Source organism: Saccopteryx bilineata, chromosome 10 (genome assembly GCF_036850765.1).
Source record: "Saccopteryx bilineata isolate mSacBil1 chromosome 10, mSacBil1_pri_phased_curated, whole genome shotgun sequence".
Lineage (NCBI taxonomy): Eukaryota > Metazoa > Chordata > Mammalia > Chiroptera > Emballonuridae > Saccopteryx > Saccopteryx bilineata.
This window is the reverse complement of record NC_089499.1, coordinates 18,648,525-18,666,163: the sequence shown is the minus strand read 5'-3', so window position 1 is coordinate 18,666,163 and position 17,639 is coordinate 18,648,525. Positions and strand designations below refer to the sequence as shown.

The window sequence follows — 17,639 nt, the reverse complement described above, 5'->3', positions numbered from 1 at the left end:
CATGGCCTCCGCCTCAGGTGCTAGAATGGCTCTGGTTGCAATGGAGCAATGCCCCAAATGGGTGGAGAATTGCCCCCTAGTGGGCATGCAGGGTGGAGTGCTTGGGAGCATATAGGAGTCTGTCTCTCTGCCTCTCTGCATCTCACTTCAGAAAAATAAAAAAAAAAATTTTTTAAAGAATAAGGTGGGAAAAGATACTATTTGTCATAATAAGCACTCATATAACATATATATATTATTGATTGATTTCAGAGAGGGAGGAAGGGAGAGAGAGAGAGACAGATAGAAACATCCATTTCTGTCTGTGCCCTGACCGGGATCGAACTGGCTAACTTTTACATATCAGAATGATGCTCTAACCAACTGAGCTATCTAGCCAGGGCATTGCTTTTATAATAAGGAAAAAAAATAACTTATTTTAAACTGTGTTCAATGTGCAAATTAAGATTAGAGACTGTTATGAATTTCCTCTTTTCTCACCTTGCAACAGGCAGCAAAATAATGGAGAACGGCCTTCTCTTCAAGGAACTTCTGCAGACTCCAAATTTTCGAATTACGGTGGTTGATGACGCAGATACCGTTGAACTTTGTGGTGCTCTTAAGGTAAAGTCAGCCTTTTATTGCTGCTCACGGAGGGGAGTTTATCATGCGTGGCCACTGTTAGCGTTACTGAATCTAATCTGGAAGAATGGGCCCTGTGTTCTGTGCGCTTCGGCGAAGAATAGTGAATCGAGAGCCTTGTTCATCACTTCCTGCTCTGCCCCAGCCTTTCCTGGTGCCTCGAGTTCCTCTTCACTTCTGACCAGTTTTGTTTTCGGTCCTCAGTCCGGGAGAACGGTGGTGCTTTGTTCTTCGTGCAGTTGGCAGCCTTGGTGTTTGGGAAGCATGGCGAGTACCTCGCTTGTAGAGCTTCACCTGGGAGCAGCGTCTTCTACTAATTCGTATATTTCTCTGACGTGTTACCCTGACTAGGAAAAGGAACTGTTTCCTCTGAATTATGCTGCTCTATTGGTTTGATGGTTCAGTTGGTGGTTCCTGTTAAAGGAAAAAAAAACTTGCTTTTATGGAGGTTTGTTTTTTGTTTTTGTTTTTTCAAGAATACTGTAGTTTTATCTCGGGAAAGATCAAAGACGCAGCTGCTATGGCTAGGGGCTTGGGAGGCTAAAATACAGGGGAGTTTCCACATTTGGGCTCCTTACTTGCCTCCACTTTTTTTTTAATCGACTCTTATTGGGGTGATACTTGTTAACATAACTATACAGGTGCCCAAATTCTGCAACACATCTCTATAAACTGTATCGGGTTTGCCTCCACTTTTTAAAAGACTAGGTCAAGGTCCCTCTCACTATCCTGACTCTAGGGAACAGCCAGCTGGGAGCTGGCTTGCTGAATCTTTTTTTTTTTTTTTTTTTTTTTTTTTTTTGGTAGCAAAAGCTGCTTTTCAGGAATTTGAGCACCGAGGGAAGGGAATTAGGGATTCTGGCACTCACCTCCCTTTGTTAGCAAGAATTGCGAAGATTAAAAGAATCCCGAGGAGACCACAGTCCCAAGAATACCTTCCCGCTCTTTCTCTAGATTGTACATCTTGTTTTCTTGCCAGAATTTAAAAACATTTCCTAGAACTAATATCGAACGTGTATGTGCGATCACAAGTTCCTATACAGTGAGAATTTTTAAAATTAAATCGGTCAGCCTGGGCTCCCAGGCGGCATGTGTCGCATTTCTAAGTGCTGGTGCGGGGCGTTCTTCACCCTGTGGGCAGGTCCTGTCACTCATGTGAGATGCTGGCTTTGGCTGCTTTGTTTATTTTGGTTGGTTGGGATTTTTATGTTTTTAATAGTCTTTCATTAGTTCAATGACTACTCGTGAGCAGGGGCATCGTGAATGTCTAATTCAGGCATCCCCAAACTACGGCCCACAGCCGCATGAGGCCCCCTGAGGCCATTTATCTGCCCCCCCCCTGCACTTCCGGAAGGGGCACCTCTTTCATTGGTGGTCAGTGAGAGGAGCACTGTATGTGGCGGCCCTCCAACGGTCTGAGGGACAGTGAACTGGGGACCCCTGTAAAATTGCTCAGCCCTGGTCTGTGTCGCTCCAAAGCTGTTTATAAGTGACTGGATATTTTTGGTGGTGGATAGGGAAGCTGTGAGGTGTTCTGCCCAGAACAAAGGGTGCTAGGGAAGAACATTCTAGATTGACAATTCTGGAAAAGCCTGCTAATGGGACCCTATGCTGGTCTTGTGTCTGAGCTTAGAATGGCTTTCCATTTTTGTTGGCAGGAGGCTGTGAGGGGTTTGGTACCTGCTACCCCTCCTGGGGCAGAGGTGGATGGGGGTCGCACCAACCGGCCCCAATTCAGAATCGCAGAGGAGGCATTCCGGGGTGGATGAATGGCTCAGGTACTGCCATTGCCCAGGAGATGGAGAAGCATGTCTGTCTCCCGGAAGTAATGGTATTTATAGCTCCAGAACAGTCTAAAGCAAGTGTAATTGCGCAATGGAGAAAGGTAATTCGCGCAGCTGAGTGATCTCAGAGGACATCTGCTCAAATGCTGTGCAAACACGATCTGACTGGTTCCATGTGTTTATTTTTCTTTCGACAGTGATAGGTGGCAGAGGGGGAGGACGAGGATTTCAGGGTCCATCATAAGATGATTAAACTGGGTTGGGGCCTGGGGCCCCCTCAGAAGGGCGGAGCTTACCCCGCAGTCGCCCCCTGTGCCCCTTCCTCCGCCGTGGAGAGGTTAGATAGTGGAAATGGTGAGGTGTTTCTTACCTGTGTGCCCCACAGTTAAGGGGCCGAGAGTGGCCGGAGCCCCCAGGCCACGAGCTCCTCCTCTGCCTTTACTCTGAGTACAGTGACACGACAAGTCAGGGGCACTGCTTTGGAGCTCAGGGCTCGTCCTCACAGCTCCTGCTTGGATGCTTCCAAGGACTAGCAGCTCACCACTTTGACTCTAAGCCTTTGCAGGTGGGTGGGATCAGCTCTTCCTATTACAAAGTTCTTATCTTGACGCTGAGGTGGCCCCTCTGAGCAGCATGGTGTGCTGTCCTCCCTGGAGAGGCCGCGGGAGCCAGGCTCCTGGTTTGGAAACCCTGCTCTATGGGGTGTGACGGTGGGACCATGGACATGCTCCCGCTCCTGTGTGCTTGGGTAATAGGACCTGCCTGGTAGGAGTGCTGTGCAGATGAAGTGCATTAATAATACATGAAGCACTTAGAACAGTTCAATAAGGTCAACTTTTGTTGTTATTTTTATTATTCCCCCAACACACACGAATCTTTTTTCCTCCTAAGCCTACCCTTTTTGCCTCCCAAGCCTCCATGCAGGCCAGGCGGGCACTCCTCTCTCACGTCTAATCACAGAGGGTTCAGGAAGGTCCCCGACCCAGGGACTGGGTGGCCAGGCCGCATTTGTCACAGGGTGGAAGCAGCCAGTCACAGGGAAGGAGGGGCTGTGGAACCCAGCACTGGGAGCATGTCCCAGCTGTATCTCTCAGTGGGACGGGTCCTTGGCAAGCCTCGGAACCTTGCTGAGCCAGCCAGGAGGGTGGGTACACACTTGTCGGGATCCCAGTGAGCCGGTGTGTGCATGGGGCCCGTGTGGCTCACGTAGTCACTTAGTCAGTTACCCCTCTCCTCTCTGTGTGTAGGAACCACGTGTTGAACTGAGGTCCCTGATATCTCCCGTTCAGTCCATAAATGTTTACTGGGGTTGGTTTGTCAGGTGACCTCCAGAAGGGGTCATGTGTGATGAAGAGGGACACAGTCCAGGCAGGAGACACCAGAGCAATTTCAGCAATCTAACCCTTTGGGTCCTAGGCCTCGTCTTGTTGCCTTGGTAACACAGCGACTCTAGTCTCTGCCCAGCAGCTATTTAAAAGGCCTGGTGTCCCAAGGGACCCGGCCACTCGTGCTCTCTGGAGTAGAGCTGCAGAAGCAGATCCCACCTGGATCCTCAGTCTCTCACCGCTCCCTTCACGTGGCCCGTCCCCTTGGCTCTCACACCACGCTGCCAGACAGCGAGTGCCCCAGCCCGGAACTGGCGGCATCCTCACCCCTGTGCACACACAGCAGGTCGCCGGGATGGATGCTGCCATTAGGGAACCCATGAAACCTGCACAGCGCATCCCCTGGGTGGCGGGAAGGGGTTGAGAGGCCTTTGCAGACACGGGCAGAAGTCAGTGCCTTCTGAAAGCATATGCTCCCCGGTCAGGCTGGTAATGCAGGAGACCCGAGGCCCTGTGGGCCTCCCTGCAGCGGCAGGACCGGGCTGTACACAGAGGCTGGGCCCCGCAGGGAGGGGTGGGCCGCCTGGGAGCCGCTTCATCGGTCTGCTCTCTCTCAGAACTGCGCCGGGAGGCTAGAACCCAGAAATGGTGCGTTTGTCTAAAACCCGCACACATCCGTGTCAGCTTGCTGATTACTTTTAGAGGGATTTTTCCTTTCTGTGTTGATAGCAGTGAGAGGAATACCAGTAGCCAAAAGACACTCCAGTGTTATTACTGGGGGAGAGAACCCCGCTCCCAGCCCTCTGCCCTCTGCCCTCTGCCGGTGCCCGGTGGCCGCAGGGATGGAGGGGCCTGTCGGTGGGAAGCAGACCAAGCTTTAGGAGGGCTATCCAGGTGTTTTCCATCTCAAGTGGCTCCGTGGCTCCGGTCTCCTGATGAGCGATAGCCCTGTCTAAGGGGCCGGGTCTCTTTCTCCGGGGAGCTTGGCCACAACAATGCTGTGTTTGATATATTTTATCAAAGACTGCACATCAGCCAGAAGAGACATTTTTCTTCACCAGTTCATTCCATTTTTCACCTCGTCCCTCAGATTTCACTGGGCCCGAGGTTTTAAGAAAAGTTCTCTTCCATTAATAAAACTTGCATCTGGAGGGGGGAAATGCACTCATTTTTCCTGATTTCCCATTTGTTACCAACTAGCTTCCTGTTTTGATATCTTTCAAGGCACAAATCCACACACAGACACCAGATAGTATAGGAGAGTGCTCGTGGGGTTAGACTGAGTCAGAATACTTGCATTTTTCCTGGTGTTAAGTGTTCTTGGTGAAGGAGCTGGTCAAGTGGAAAGGGGCAGGCGCCCAGGGGCTCACCCGCTGTCCCAAATGAGCGCCCCCTGTGCGACCATGCAGGCATTACTGGTCCTATGTGGTAGTCTGGTTTTACGTTTGATTTGAGGCCTAGCTGAGATGCCACCTCCTCTGTGCAGCCTTCCCTGCTTGAAATGAAGTGTGTGGCTCCCACCACGCCTCAGCACGCTTTCGTCCTCATGTCTCGCAATATGCTTTGCTGTGTCTTTTCCCAACTAGACGGTCGACTCCTTGAGGAGGACCTCTGTCTGATTCTGTCTGCAGCTCCTCCCAAGGCCCCCTCGGCCCCACTGCATCTGCCCCCGCTCAGTGCCACCTTGCCTCCAGGGCCCAGCGTAGGGCTCCCCACACAGTGCACGCTCAGTTGGAACACACGGGTTCATTTTCGGTACCTCTCTGGAACGTCGCTTTCTGCCACGTGGCACAGGTGCTGTGTACACATTTCGTTCTTCCTACTAGGTCAGGGTTGGCAAACTTTATCCATCAGCCCCAGAAAGGAAATGTTGTGGGCCTCTGGACCCTCTGGTCTCCATCACAACTACTCAGATCTACCGAACAGCCCAAAAGGAACCACAGACAATATGTAAATGAATGATGTGCCCCAGTTCCAATAACACTATTTGCAAAAACAGGCAGGTGACCCATGGTGCTGACCCCGGAACTAGATGAGCAGCTCCTGAAGAGGCGGGTCTGCGTGCAGGCGGCCCGGGGTCTGGCAGACGGCAGAACCGGCAGCCCCACTCCTAGGTGCATACCCAAGAGACATGCCTGCGTGTGGTCACCACGGCCTGCATGCCAGGGTGGCTTTCCGGCTCCCTCGGTAGTGGCCCAAACTGGAAACTAACCCAGTACCATTCGGCAGAAGAATAGGTAAATAAATTGCACTACGGTCACACGGTGGGATAAACTACAGCAATGGAAATAAGTGTTCTTTGTGTAGAACTGTGGCTGAAATCTCCTAAGCATGTCGAATGTGAGACAAGGAGGGCAGGCAGAAGAGGTTACATACTCTGTGAGCTCTCTTCAGACAGAGTGTGAGGACGGGTAAAGCGGCCCGGTGCCGTTTCCAGTCGGGAGAGCGGTCCCTTTGGTGTGCCGGGGTGGTGGCTGCAAAGGTGTCTCAAGGGGGGTCCTGGTTCTGTTCTGGTTTTCTGATCAGGGTGCCAGTTACATGGGTGTGTCCAATTTGTGAAAATTCAAGCTGTACACTTGTGATTTGTATACTTTTTCTGTGTGAATGTTATATTTAAATAAAATATTTGATTTGAAAACAAACCCAAAAGATAGCGCCATTTATCCAAACAGTATTTAACCAGAGACCACGAACAGCGTTCTAATTTTCTAGCTGATGCCTATCTGTTGCTGCCTTCTCCTGTCCCAGACCTGGGCCCCTGTCCTGTAAAGGGGAGTAGAGAAGCCTGGTCCCCTCTGACATCTCTCTCCCTCCAGGACCATGAGCAGAACTGAGGCTTGAGCAGGAACCAGGGGTCCCCGTGCGGTCTCCCCCCACCTCCCCACATCCTCACCCGCAGTGGGGGTGACGGCATCCGGGCCTCTCTGTCTCCCTCGCAGAACATCGTGGCGGTGGGAGCCGGGTTCTGTGACGGCCTCCTCAGTGGAGACAACACCAAAGCTGCCGTCATCCGCCTGGGGCTCATGGAAATGATCGCCTTCGCCAGGATCTTCTGCAAGGGCCAGGTGTCCACGGCCACCTTCCTGGAGAGCTGCGGCGTGGCCGACCTGATTACCACCTGCTACGGGGGCCGGAACCGCAGGGTCGCCGAGGCCTTTGCCAGGACTGGGAAGGTAGCCCCTGCCCGGCCCTCCCTGCAACCTGCCCTCCTGCTTGAGACCCCCGGGTGGGGTGAGCCTCTGTCCAGTGGAGATGGAGGCCAGAACCGGTTGCTGCTGGCGTGTCCTGTCTGCCCATCGGCTTCCACTTAAGCCCGTTATCTTGTATGTCTGCCTGTTTCCCGGGCTCCCCTTCCCCTCTCGCCTCTTGAAATAAGTGCGTCTCCAGTCCTTGCATAGATTTGCTTTTTCATCCTTTGTTTTTAAGACCATTGAAGAGTTGGAGAAGGAGATGCTGAACGGGCAGAAGCTGCAAGGCCCTCAGACGTCTGCGGAAGTGCACCACATCCTCAAACAGAAGGGGCTGCTGGACAAGTAAGTCACCGCCCACGAGGCCGGAGAAGCGAGGCCACTCACTGCCCCCGACTCCAGCCCTGGCAGTGCGCACGGGCACAGCTGGGTGATCAGTGTGCCAGAACCTTATGAGGTCGGTTCCGTCCTTTGTGTGACATGAACATCTGGGGCAGGAAACATCCACAGGCCCTGAAAGTGGGTGTTGACACAAAACAAACCCAGCTCAGCTTCAGGAACACGAGCTCTGTTCTTCATATTATGAAATATGAAGTTCAAGATTCTGATTTGTTTTGTAAGAGTCACACGTTGTAAGTTTTAAATTCTTTTTTTTTAAATGGATTGTTTTGTTGTTTTTATAAAAAGAATAGAGTCTTATTAATCAACTGCCGAACAGTTCAGAAAAAAAGGAAAGACACATCACCCCGGGACCCCACCCCCTGCAGTGCAGGGACCTGCACTGAGGTCTGGTGAGCAGCCTTGCCGTCTGTCCTGCAGGGGCAGATGGAGGGACGCGTGCATGCAGCCTCCGCTGCCCTTCCAGGCTGGTCACCTGTTCAGGGGGGGCTTGGGTGAGCTCGATTTGCCACCTGATCAGGGAAGGAGGCTGCGTAGCACCGCAGAAGCTGCCTGACCTCCCTGAGGCCACCCCTGGCCCTTTGACCTCGCTGCTGCGTTGAGCCTTCCTCCATAACCACGATGCCAGTGACCCCACCTAGTAAATGCTCACGCCGCATATTCCGTCCTAGTCTTTGGGGCCGGGGAGGCCTGGCTGCCTGGGCAGGAGGGAGCTGGGCAGCTCTCGGTGCTGCCAGGAGGTGGGTTGCGGGCAGCGTCTGTCTGGTGGTGTCTCCGTCGTCCTCTCTGCTCGGCCCAGCCGTGTGCCGTCCCCCCGGCCTCCTTCCCTGACCCCGTGCTCCTCTTGTTAGCCAGGCCACGTTGATCACCTGTACCGTCCCCTCGTGGGAGTGGAAAATGAGGGAGGACGGGCATTTGTCTTCCTTCTTGAATTTGCATTCTGTTTTTCTGCAATGGCTTTCAGAACCGGCCAGATAGACGTGGAGGTCATAACCAGCTCTCCAGAGGAGGAGAATTACCTTTAAATCGTGACTAAAAGGAAAACACCTCGACATGCATGGCTTTCCTCACATATTTAACAGCAGACGGTGATGTGTTTGTGTGAGGTTGGCCTACTTTAATGACCATTAAGTTTCTATCAGGAATTTGTTTCAAGTCTGAAAAATATACCTGGGTGTTTGGTGACGGTTCATCTCGCCCCTCACAGTGTCAGAGCGGCAGCTGTGTGCCTCCTGGGTGCACTGGATAGGATTCTGTGAGTTCAGAAGTTGGCCGGCAGCTGTGTGCACCGTTGCACACCAGGAGGGTGCAGACTGGAACCGACGTTCTGGCATCAGGATCTGTTTTAGAAAGCAGGTGTCATCAAGCAGGTGGAGCGCAGCTCCGAGCAGACGCCTCTCAGTCATGTCCCATTTTCTTTCTTCTGATTAGAAACCGAACAGGTTCGGCCTATGCTTAATGAGGTCTCTGGGGGGGTGTCCTCGCCCCTCCTCCGAGGCTGGAATGCTGAGACTGCGGGACTCCCTCCCCCTGCACCTGCCTCCCGAACCTGCACAGGCAGCGCTAGCCGAGTCTGACGTGCTCCACCTCCTGCCTGGAGTTTTTTCCTCTTTGCATTCTAGCCGTCCCCGCTCTGGTCTTCCTCTGGTCCCTCCTCCCCCCCCTCCTCCGTTCCGAGGGAAAGGGCAGTGAGCAGGAGGGCAGCATCCGAGGCCACCTTGTGTCTCACTAGTCACGTGCTCTTCGGCAGGTCATATTTTCAGCTGTTCTGTGCCCCGGTCTCGTTATGCACAAAAACCAAACTGGTAGACCAGATGATTGCCGTGGCCCCTCCTCCCTTGAGTGTTCAGATTCAGAGGCCTCCTGCCCCCACAGAACGAGGTCTCCAGCCCGTGGCGTGGCGTCTGAGGCGGCCCCTCGGAGTTCAGTGCAGGACTGCACAGATGTTGCCTTCTTCACCAATTGAAGGCAAGACCCTCCACCAATAAAAAAGGTTTATTTACTTGTGTTATTAAGGTGGTCTGGAACTGAACCCACAGTACTCTAAGGTGCCTGTAGCCACACAGCTTTCTAACAGCACATCCTGTTACAACAAACACCTTCTTGAGTTGGAACGGATTTCCCTTCGCCCTAGACACCTCTTCTCAGACTTCTGGGCACCCCTGTCCTCCTGCTGGTCAGCCTGCCTGGGCACCCCCTCCCTGGTCTTCCAGCACAGATAACCTCCCCTTGAACCTCGTGTTTACACCAGCAGTTAGCAAACTTTTTCTGAAGAGCCACATGATAGATATTTAGTCTTTGTAGGCCAAATACTGTTGTCAAATAGTCTCTTTCTTTTGCTGTGTAGCGTCCCGGGAGGGTTTTCTTTTAAGTTGTTCGTTCTTTTTTTCTTTTTAAGATTTTATTGATTTTACAGGGTGGAGGACGAGAAGTATCAACTCATAGTTACTTCACTTTAGTTGTTCATTGTTTGTTTGTCGTATGTGCCTTGACCGGGCAAGCCCAGGGTTTTGAACCGGCGACCTCAGCGTCCCAGGTCGATGCTCTTGCCACGGTGCCACCAGCGGCTTTGTGGGAGGGGAGCTTTCTATCTTCGGTTGGCCTGGTGGGTCACAACCTGATCAGATGAGATCAGTGTGTAGGGGGGATACAGCGGGGCACGCACTTGCCTTACACCCCCCCACACTCTCATTCACAACGTCCCACTTGGCCCGCATGCGCCATCCACGCGTCCACAACACCCTCTCTCAGGCCGCCTGTCCCTCCGGCTCCTTTTTCTCTTCTACAGCCTTTGTAAACGTCCACATCACTCTGAGCTTGCAGGTGGCACGGAAACAGGCCACAGACCAGACGTGGTTTAGAGAAGGAGACGTGCTGATGCATTTCAGACAGTATTGCTACGCGTGTGCGGTGTACTTAAGTAAACATACAGTTTATTTTTGTTCTTTGAAAGGAGGGAGCCTGACCAGGCGGTGGCGCAGTGCATAGAGCGTCAGGCTAGGATGCAGAGGACCCAGGTTCGAGACTTCGAGGTCGCCAGTTTGAGTGCGGGCTCATCTGGTTTGAGCATGGCTCACCAGCTTGAGCCTAAGGTCGCTGGCTTGAGCAAGGGGGCACTCGGTCTGCTGTAGCCCCTAGTCAAGGCACATATGAGAAATCAATGAACAACTAAGGAGCCGCAACGAAGAATTGATGTTTCTCATCTCTCTTCCTTCCTGTCTGTCTGTCCCTCTCTCTGACTCTCTCTGTCTCTGCCACACACACACACACACATACATACATTGAAAGGAGGGAGCACATCCTTTTGGTTAAAAGACATTTCAGTCATACAAAAATGGCCCTGACTCCCCTTCTAGTCACATTCTGAGGTACTGGGGGTCAGGAATTCAGTGTATGACAGACATAATTTAACCCATAAACATGTTGTAAGCGCCCTGAGGGCTGAGGCTGTACCTGTTGTACAGCACAGCACATCCCTGCACCTACTTGAAGCCTAACACATCGGAAGTCCTCAGTCTCTATATAGTGGCATTGCTGATTGACTGGTTTATGCCAATGTTTTTCTGTGATATAGTGTCTTTGGTCCTCCTTGCACCTCTCCCCTTATTTAAAGAGTTCCTCACACTGATGCCGTTGGCCTTGCAGTGTTTTACATTACAGGGAACTCTTACTTAGCTGGGCAGTACAGCTGGTGGGAGAGTATTGGCCCCAGAGCCAAGATCTCCCTTCCCCTTACACTCGGTATATCTTAACATCCCATCAGCCCATCCACTGGGTATGTTCGGAAATGCTGGTTATGAAAGTTGGGAGTGCTTTGGACTGCAAGAGCAACGCCTTGCAGTTGCCTGAACAATAGGGTGATTTTTCTCACATAACAAGGAGTCTGGAAGTAGATATTATTGATGTTGGCTCAGTGCCTCTGATTTAGAATTAGAATCTTAGTGATCCCTTTGGCCTTCCCTCAAAACCTCAAGATGGCTGCAGGGGCTCCAAGCATCACATACTCACACAATTGCATTCAGCCACAAGAGTAGTTTGGGGTAGCAGATTTTCCCTCCAGTGCTTCTCAGGAGCTATCTTTCCCAGAAACCCTCAGCAGATGTACATGTCCTGCTGGCCAGAGCTCGCTAATTCCAGGTGAAAGAAAGGCTGCGAAATTGAGCATTTGGCTGTTCCCAGCCTCAGTACGGAGGGAAGGGAGTTGGGAATGGCTTTAGGTGGCCACTTACTACCTGCCACCCTGCTTTGGGGACATACAAGTGGTTTGCATACTAGGAACAGGAAAACGGACTCATGGAATTACAGTGGAAGGGGCCCAAATCTCATTCACAAGAATTCATTGAACAAATACTCGTTGAGCCTCTGCCCCTTGCTGTGTAGTGTGTCAGGCCCCAGGATTCCGGGGTGGACAGAAGAGACACGGCTCCTCCTGGAGCTTACAGTCCAGACCTGGTGGCCATCTGAGGCTGTGTTTATAAGCTGTTACTTATTGGACACCCATCATGCGCCAAGTGTTGTATGCTTTACATGTAAAACATTTAATATAATAAGCCTGAGTGTCCGGTCCCATTTTACAGATGAGCAAACTGGGTCAGAGAGGTTGTGAAACTTTCCCAAAGTTAATGGACTATGGAGTCAGATTAAGTCGACTTGACTCCACAAAATAACAAAATATTCCGAATCTTAAAAAAAAAAACCATAATGGCCCTGGCCAGATAGCTCGGTTGATTAGAGCAGGGGTAGTCAACCTTTTTATACCTACCGCCCACTTTTGTATCTCTGTTAGTAGTAAAATTTTCTAACCGCCCACCGGTTCCATAGTAATGGTGATTTATAAAGTAGGGAAGTAACTTTACTTTATAAAATTTATAAAGCAGAGTTACAGCAAGTTAAAGCATATAATAATAATTACTTACCAAGTACTTTATGTCAGATTTTCGCTAAGTTTGGCAAACTAAATTTTATAAAACAACTTACTATAGTTAAATCTATCTTTTTATTTATACCAAATATAATAAATATATATATAATAAATATAATATAATAAAAAGATAGATTTAACTATAGTTAAGATTTATTCTCCAGTCTTTTAAAATAGTGATGGAAACTTGGCTCCACTACCGCCCACCATGAAAGCTGGAATGCCCACTAGTGGGTGGTAGGGACCAGGTTGACTACCACTGGGTTAGAGCATCGTCCTAAAGCGCAGAGATTGCTGGTTTTGATGCCTGGTCAGGGCACATATGGGAACAGATCTATGTTTCTCTCTCTCTCTCTAAAACTAATCAATGGAAAAAAAAAAGTTTTTAAACCCACATTAATAGACAGTCATAAGCACATGACCTAGGCTGTCATCCTAGGATTCTAACTAGAAGATTTTCCGAATGGCCGTTAAGACTGTGTTGACCTTGTCAAGCTCACTTTGGGGTGGGTGGAGGGGTATGTGTGTGTGTTTAGAGGCCCAACTGAAATCTGTTATTTCCTTAGCCATATGTGTCAATACTTGCTGAGCCAGCTGGGCTTGGGGTGTTAGCTTTTCTTACAGTGGGTTAGGAACCTACACCTTCACACCCTCATCCATTTCAAACTTCCATTTATATGTGTTCACATCTTGGAAGAAAAGGCAAAAGAAATCCAGCGCCCGACATGAGATCAGTGCTCTGCTAATTGTGGGGCCCATGGCGATTCTTGCAGGAGCGTCCCCAGCTGAATTATTTATGGTGACGTGTGGGCTGCCTTGTCTTCCTCCTTTCTGGACAAGAGGGAGCAATCCCTCCTTGCAAGTTAAGATTTATTCTCCAGTCTTTTAAAATAGTGATGGAAACTTGGACTCCTTCCATATTTGATCAAAAGCCTGCGCCACAATTCTTTATGTAAATGATCATAGACACCCTACCAGGGTGACCATGGGACTTGTTTGTAGGCTGTGCATTCCAATTAGGCAGAGCATGGTTTCAGTTGTACCCAGATCTTCCGGCCAACAGTGCCCAGGCTCTCTGAAGACCAAATACAAAGGAATGTAGGAGGTGGTCACAAGGAGCACACTAATCTGCAATCTGTTAGATCAGAAAAACTCATTTGTTGTGTGAGGTAGACCAGATGGTTTAACTTGTCTTTTCCCATTCCCCCCACCTAGGTTTCCGTTGTTCACTGCAGTCTATCGAATCTGCTATGAAGGCAAGCCCGTTCAAGAGATGCTGTCCTGTCTCCAGAGCCACCCAGAGCACTTGTAAAGTGGATCGTGCCGCGTGTCAGGCAAAGTTCTGCCTTCCCGATCAGTTTTTTGGGTTCAAATGGAAACTGGGACTTGGCAACAAGATGTTCGCTTGACTGTAATCCCATCTTGGACGTGTATAAATTTTTACAGGTTTATATTTTGAATTTCGAGAAGCAGATCATTGGCCAAAATGTCCTGGGCAACAACTAGACGCACATATGTGAATGCACGAGTGTGTGTTCATTTCTCATTCTGTGGATGTTTCTATGAATCAAAATTAAAAGTCCTTTTTAAAAATCACTTTGGAAACTTTACCACTCTGGCAGCATATGTTACAGTGTTTTCCAAACGCCCGTCCATCAGAAATTTTATGCCGGTCCACAAAAGAGTTAACCACCCTGCTGTATGAAGATGATAGACCCAGTGATTGATTATAGGCTCTGGAGTCTTTACACAACATCAGGGTGGTTCACTCTTCCACAGACTGGCACGAAATTTCTGGTGGACTGGCCGTTGAAAATCACTGGTAGGATCGGAACTATCTTAGCTAAATTTTTAGATCTAATTCATATGTCTTTGAGGAAGGAATGTTTTTTCAGTCTCTTGATGTTAAAATTTAACCAGCATTAATAACACGGTAGAATGGAAGAGCGAGTGTGTTCAAAGATCAACAGACTTTAACTTTTAAACACTATCTCAAAGCCAGAATACTTAACGACTTTGATTGTGAGTTGATCTTTTTTTAACAAGCAGATATTTTTAATTAGGTGATACACTATGTATCTTCCTCTCACTGCAGTTTTCTGCGTTTTTAGCCTCTTTTCTCTTCATTGGCTGCGGGAATGTGCTTCTGCAGAGGCTCGGGCAGACGACAGGAAACTCATCGGGGATTTTCCTGCTGTGACTGACACATTGTTCTGATGAACGACACTTGTGTGATGCTTTTCTTTAGTACTTCTGTGCAAACATTTCCTTTAAGCTTCACAGATCCTCTGAGAGGGGGCTGCTATTATTTCTCTTTTAAGATGCTGTCACTGTGCCTGGTCACCTGGTGAGGAGGTGGCAGTGCCAGGAGTCAAGTCTAGTGTTCCCCCACCCTACCAAGGTGCCCTGGGACCTTCTCACGTGTCACTGGACTGATCTGACCTCCAGCTAATTGGTTGTGGCAAATGTGAGAGCAGCCTCTCCCGAGGCTCTGAGAGCTCCCCGCAGCTAGGATTTGCGGGGGGGCGTTGTCTAGACCAGCCAGTTTCAACCTTTTGATCTCACGGCACACAGAAACTACTGAAGCTCTGCAGCACACCGAACAATGTGTTTGTTGCTGATCTGACAAAAAATTAGGTATTATTTTGATTCACTCACACCAGCCTGTGTGTTGGCTATTATTTTTTATTATTTGATGATCTAAGAGAAAAGAGGCCAGCACTCCTGATTAAATAGTCAAGTGTTGCATGTTTTAAAAATTCTTGCTGCACACTGGTTGAAAATGGCTGGTCTACCTGAATCCCACTCAAAGTGTGTTCCTCGCTCCACTGGTCTCTCAGAAATGCAGGTTCCCAGGTCCCCCCTCCGTCCCCTGAAGTAGGGTATGGTATCTGTGCTTTAACATACTTTCCACGTGTTTCTAATGTTCCCTACAGTTTTAGAAACATTACTTTAATAATTTACTTTAGAATGGCATTTCTCGTACCATATTCCGTAGGAAGCTAGCGTCCTGGCCTCTAGTGGTAGGTGGTTCTGGGTGTTCCCCGGCAAGGTCAAGTGAGTCTGCAGCAAGCTGAATCCAGACGGTGAGGAGTGTATGTTAGCAGGTCAGTGAACCTGCTTATTTAACCTAGCCACTTCCAGACACATTCGATTATGGAGGGTTCTTTTTGGCAAGAGAACTCGACAGAGTGTTCAGGGGACACTGTCATAGGCTGAGTTAACTTTAGGATAACTCAAGTATACCTTTCGTTCCCGGGTACGAAATTAGGATAAATAACTTCCTGTGGTGGTGTTAATTCTGAACTTTCACAGTCCACGTCTGCCATGAAGCTTTGACGAAGCTCTAAGGTGACACCGACAGGTACAAGAAAGCAGGCTTCAACCTTGCTGAAAACGCACATTATGTGAATTAAGTGCTTTTAACTCTAGAATTAGAATGGGAATTACTGTGTCTTCTTAAATGAGATTGATTTCAGGATAGCATTACAATGACCTTACCTAACGCCTGATAAACTGTTAAGGGAACATATGAATGTCACTTACATATTCAAGGAGTTTCAGTCTCTTTGAGAGATTCTGACCTCTTTTATTTCCCAGTTTGGGACTTTTTCCCTTCTATATCCAAAATGATTGTAGACTAGATTTTTGTGAGAATTTTAAAACCTCTATTTAAAACATTTTAGAGGCATTATAAAGCCCATCCACAGCTGTATGTGAAAGCACACAGAATGCTCCAAGTTCTATCGATTTTAGTGCCACTATTAAGTTAATCAATTTTTGCTTGTCTCATGATTAATCTTTTTTAAAGTTTGTACATAGGTAACAATGTGTTACTTTTTAAGATACATAAAGGGCTGTTTGCTAATTGTGGTTTCTATTAAGTAAGATGATCAGAGGTGAGGAATTCTGTCTTCTGTATGTTTTCATCTGCGTCCAGCTTCCTCTCTGGGTTTTGTACCTGTTTTTTCCTTTACAAACACTCTCTTGCCACTTGGGAGCCTGCTGACTGTACCTCTTGAACATACTTACGATATTCTGCACATTATGGGGGGAAAAAGCAAATTTTATTTTATAATTTTGTGCTCTGCTAAATGTAGATATTTATTTCTCTATGAGTTATCTATTTTTGTAACCATCTGTGGTCTAATCATCTCTTACTAATTATGGCAGTAGGGAGGGAAACATCCAGAAGAGAAGGTTAGTTTGTATTATTTCAGCCAATCTATGAATGTAAAAACTACACTGTTGCCTCACTCTAGAACCCAATATCCTGTAATGTGGAAGAATTACCTGTGTTGACATCCATCCTAGCGGGTGGAGATGAACTGTTTAACCATAACAAGGCCCCGTGGCATCGGCCCAGTGAGCGGTGAGGCACCAGTGTGCAAAGGGTTCTGTAGTTTTTCCATTCATTCTGACCCAAGAGCCTTCTCCCTACATGTGTACTGTATTTGTTTACAGACTATAGGTGGATATAATTTAAAAGCTTGGTTTAATAAACATTTAACCCCCCCAAAACCTGTGCTACTGATTGTATCTTTTTAAAAAATCAGTTAATAACTTTATTTATTTAGGCCGGCTCTTCTATTCCCCCCTGAATTGTACTGCATTAACAATAATAAAAAGGCAATTTTAAAAAGAAAGGCTGTATCTCTTCATTCCAGTCTTCAAACACATGTTTTCTTTTTCTTTTTCTTTTTTTTTTTAATTTATTTATTCATTTTAGAGAAGGGAGAGAGAGAGAGAGAGAAGGGGGGAGGAGCAGGAAGCATCAACTCCCATATGTGCCTTCACCTGGCAAGCCCAGGGTTTTGAACCGGCAACCTCAGTGTTCCAGGTTGATACCTATCCACTGAGCCACTACAGGTCAGGCCCCAAACACGTTTTCATTTGTCTGTTTCTTCCCATTGCTTGCTGATTTTTTAAAATTGAATTTGTTGGGGGTGACATTGGCTGATAAGATCACAGAGGTTTCGAGTGTACAGTGTGATACACCAGCTGTATATTATATAGTGCGCTCACCCCCCAGAGACCAATCTCCTTCGGTCTTCATACATTTGACTGCCCTTACCTTCCCCAACCTCCCCTACCCCTCTTCTCCACCTGTAACCACTCTACCGTCATCTATGTCTATGCGTTTGTTGTTTTTTCATATGTTGCTTTCAGTTTTATATTCTACATGAGTTAAATCATACAGATATATATGTGATATATATTTATTTTATCATAATATATATATATATATCAATTTATCCATTCATCCATGGCAGACACATAGATTCTTTCCATAGCTTGACTATGGTGTATAATGCTGTAGTGAATGTGGGAGTGTGGAGATTTCTCTTTGATAAATTCTATTAAGAATTTAGAAGACTATCCTACCAGTTCCAATGTAAAA

At 48.2% G+C, this 17,639-nt stretch overlaps 1 protein-coding gene and 1 non-coding gene across 3 annotated transcripts in view; one reads left to right on the top strand and one right to left on the bottom strand.

The window, feature by feature from the left end:
* Positions 1 to 16,884, top strand: part of GPD1L (glycerol-3-phosphate dehydrogenase 1 like) — a 50,294-nt gene extending 33,410 nt beyond the window's left edge. For both annotated transcript variants that reach the window (XM_066244411.1, XM_066244412.1), the window contains exons 5-8: positions 491 to 603; positions 6,670 to 6,903; positions 7,157 to 7,263; positions 13,454 to 16,884. In XM_066244411.1, coding sequence (XP_066100508.1) covers positions 491 to 603; positions 6,670 to 6,903; positions 7,157 to 7,263; positions 13,454 to 13,550 — 551 coding nt within the window. In that variant the 3' untranslated portion in view covers positions 13,551 to 16,884. The remainder of the gene's footprint in view (positions 1 to 490; positions 604 to 6,669; positions 6,904 to 7,156; positions 7,264 to 13,453) is intronic.
* Positions 9,757 to 10,105, bottom strand: LOC136314870 (small Cajal body-specific RNA 2). The gene has a single exon (XR_010727441.1). It is a non-coding gene; the product is annotated as a small Cajal body-specific RNA 2 (non-coding RNA).
* Positions 16,885 to 17,639: the final 755 nt, after the last annotated feature.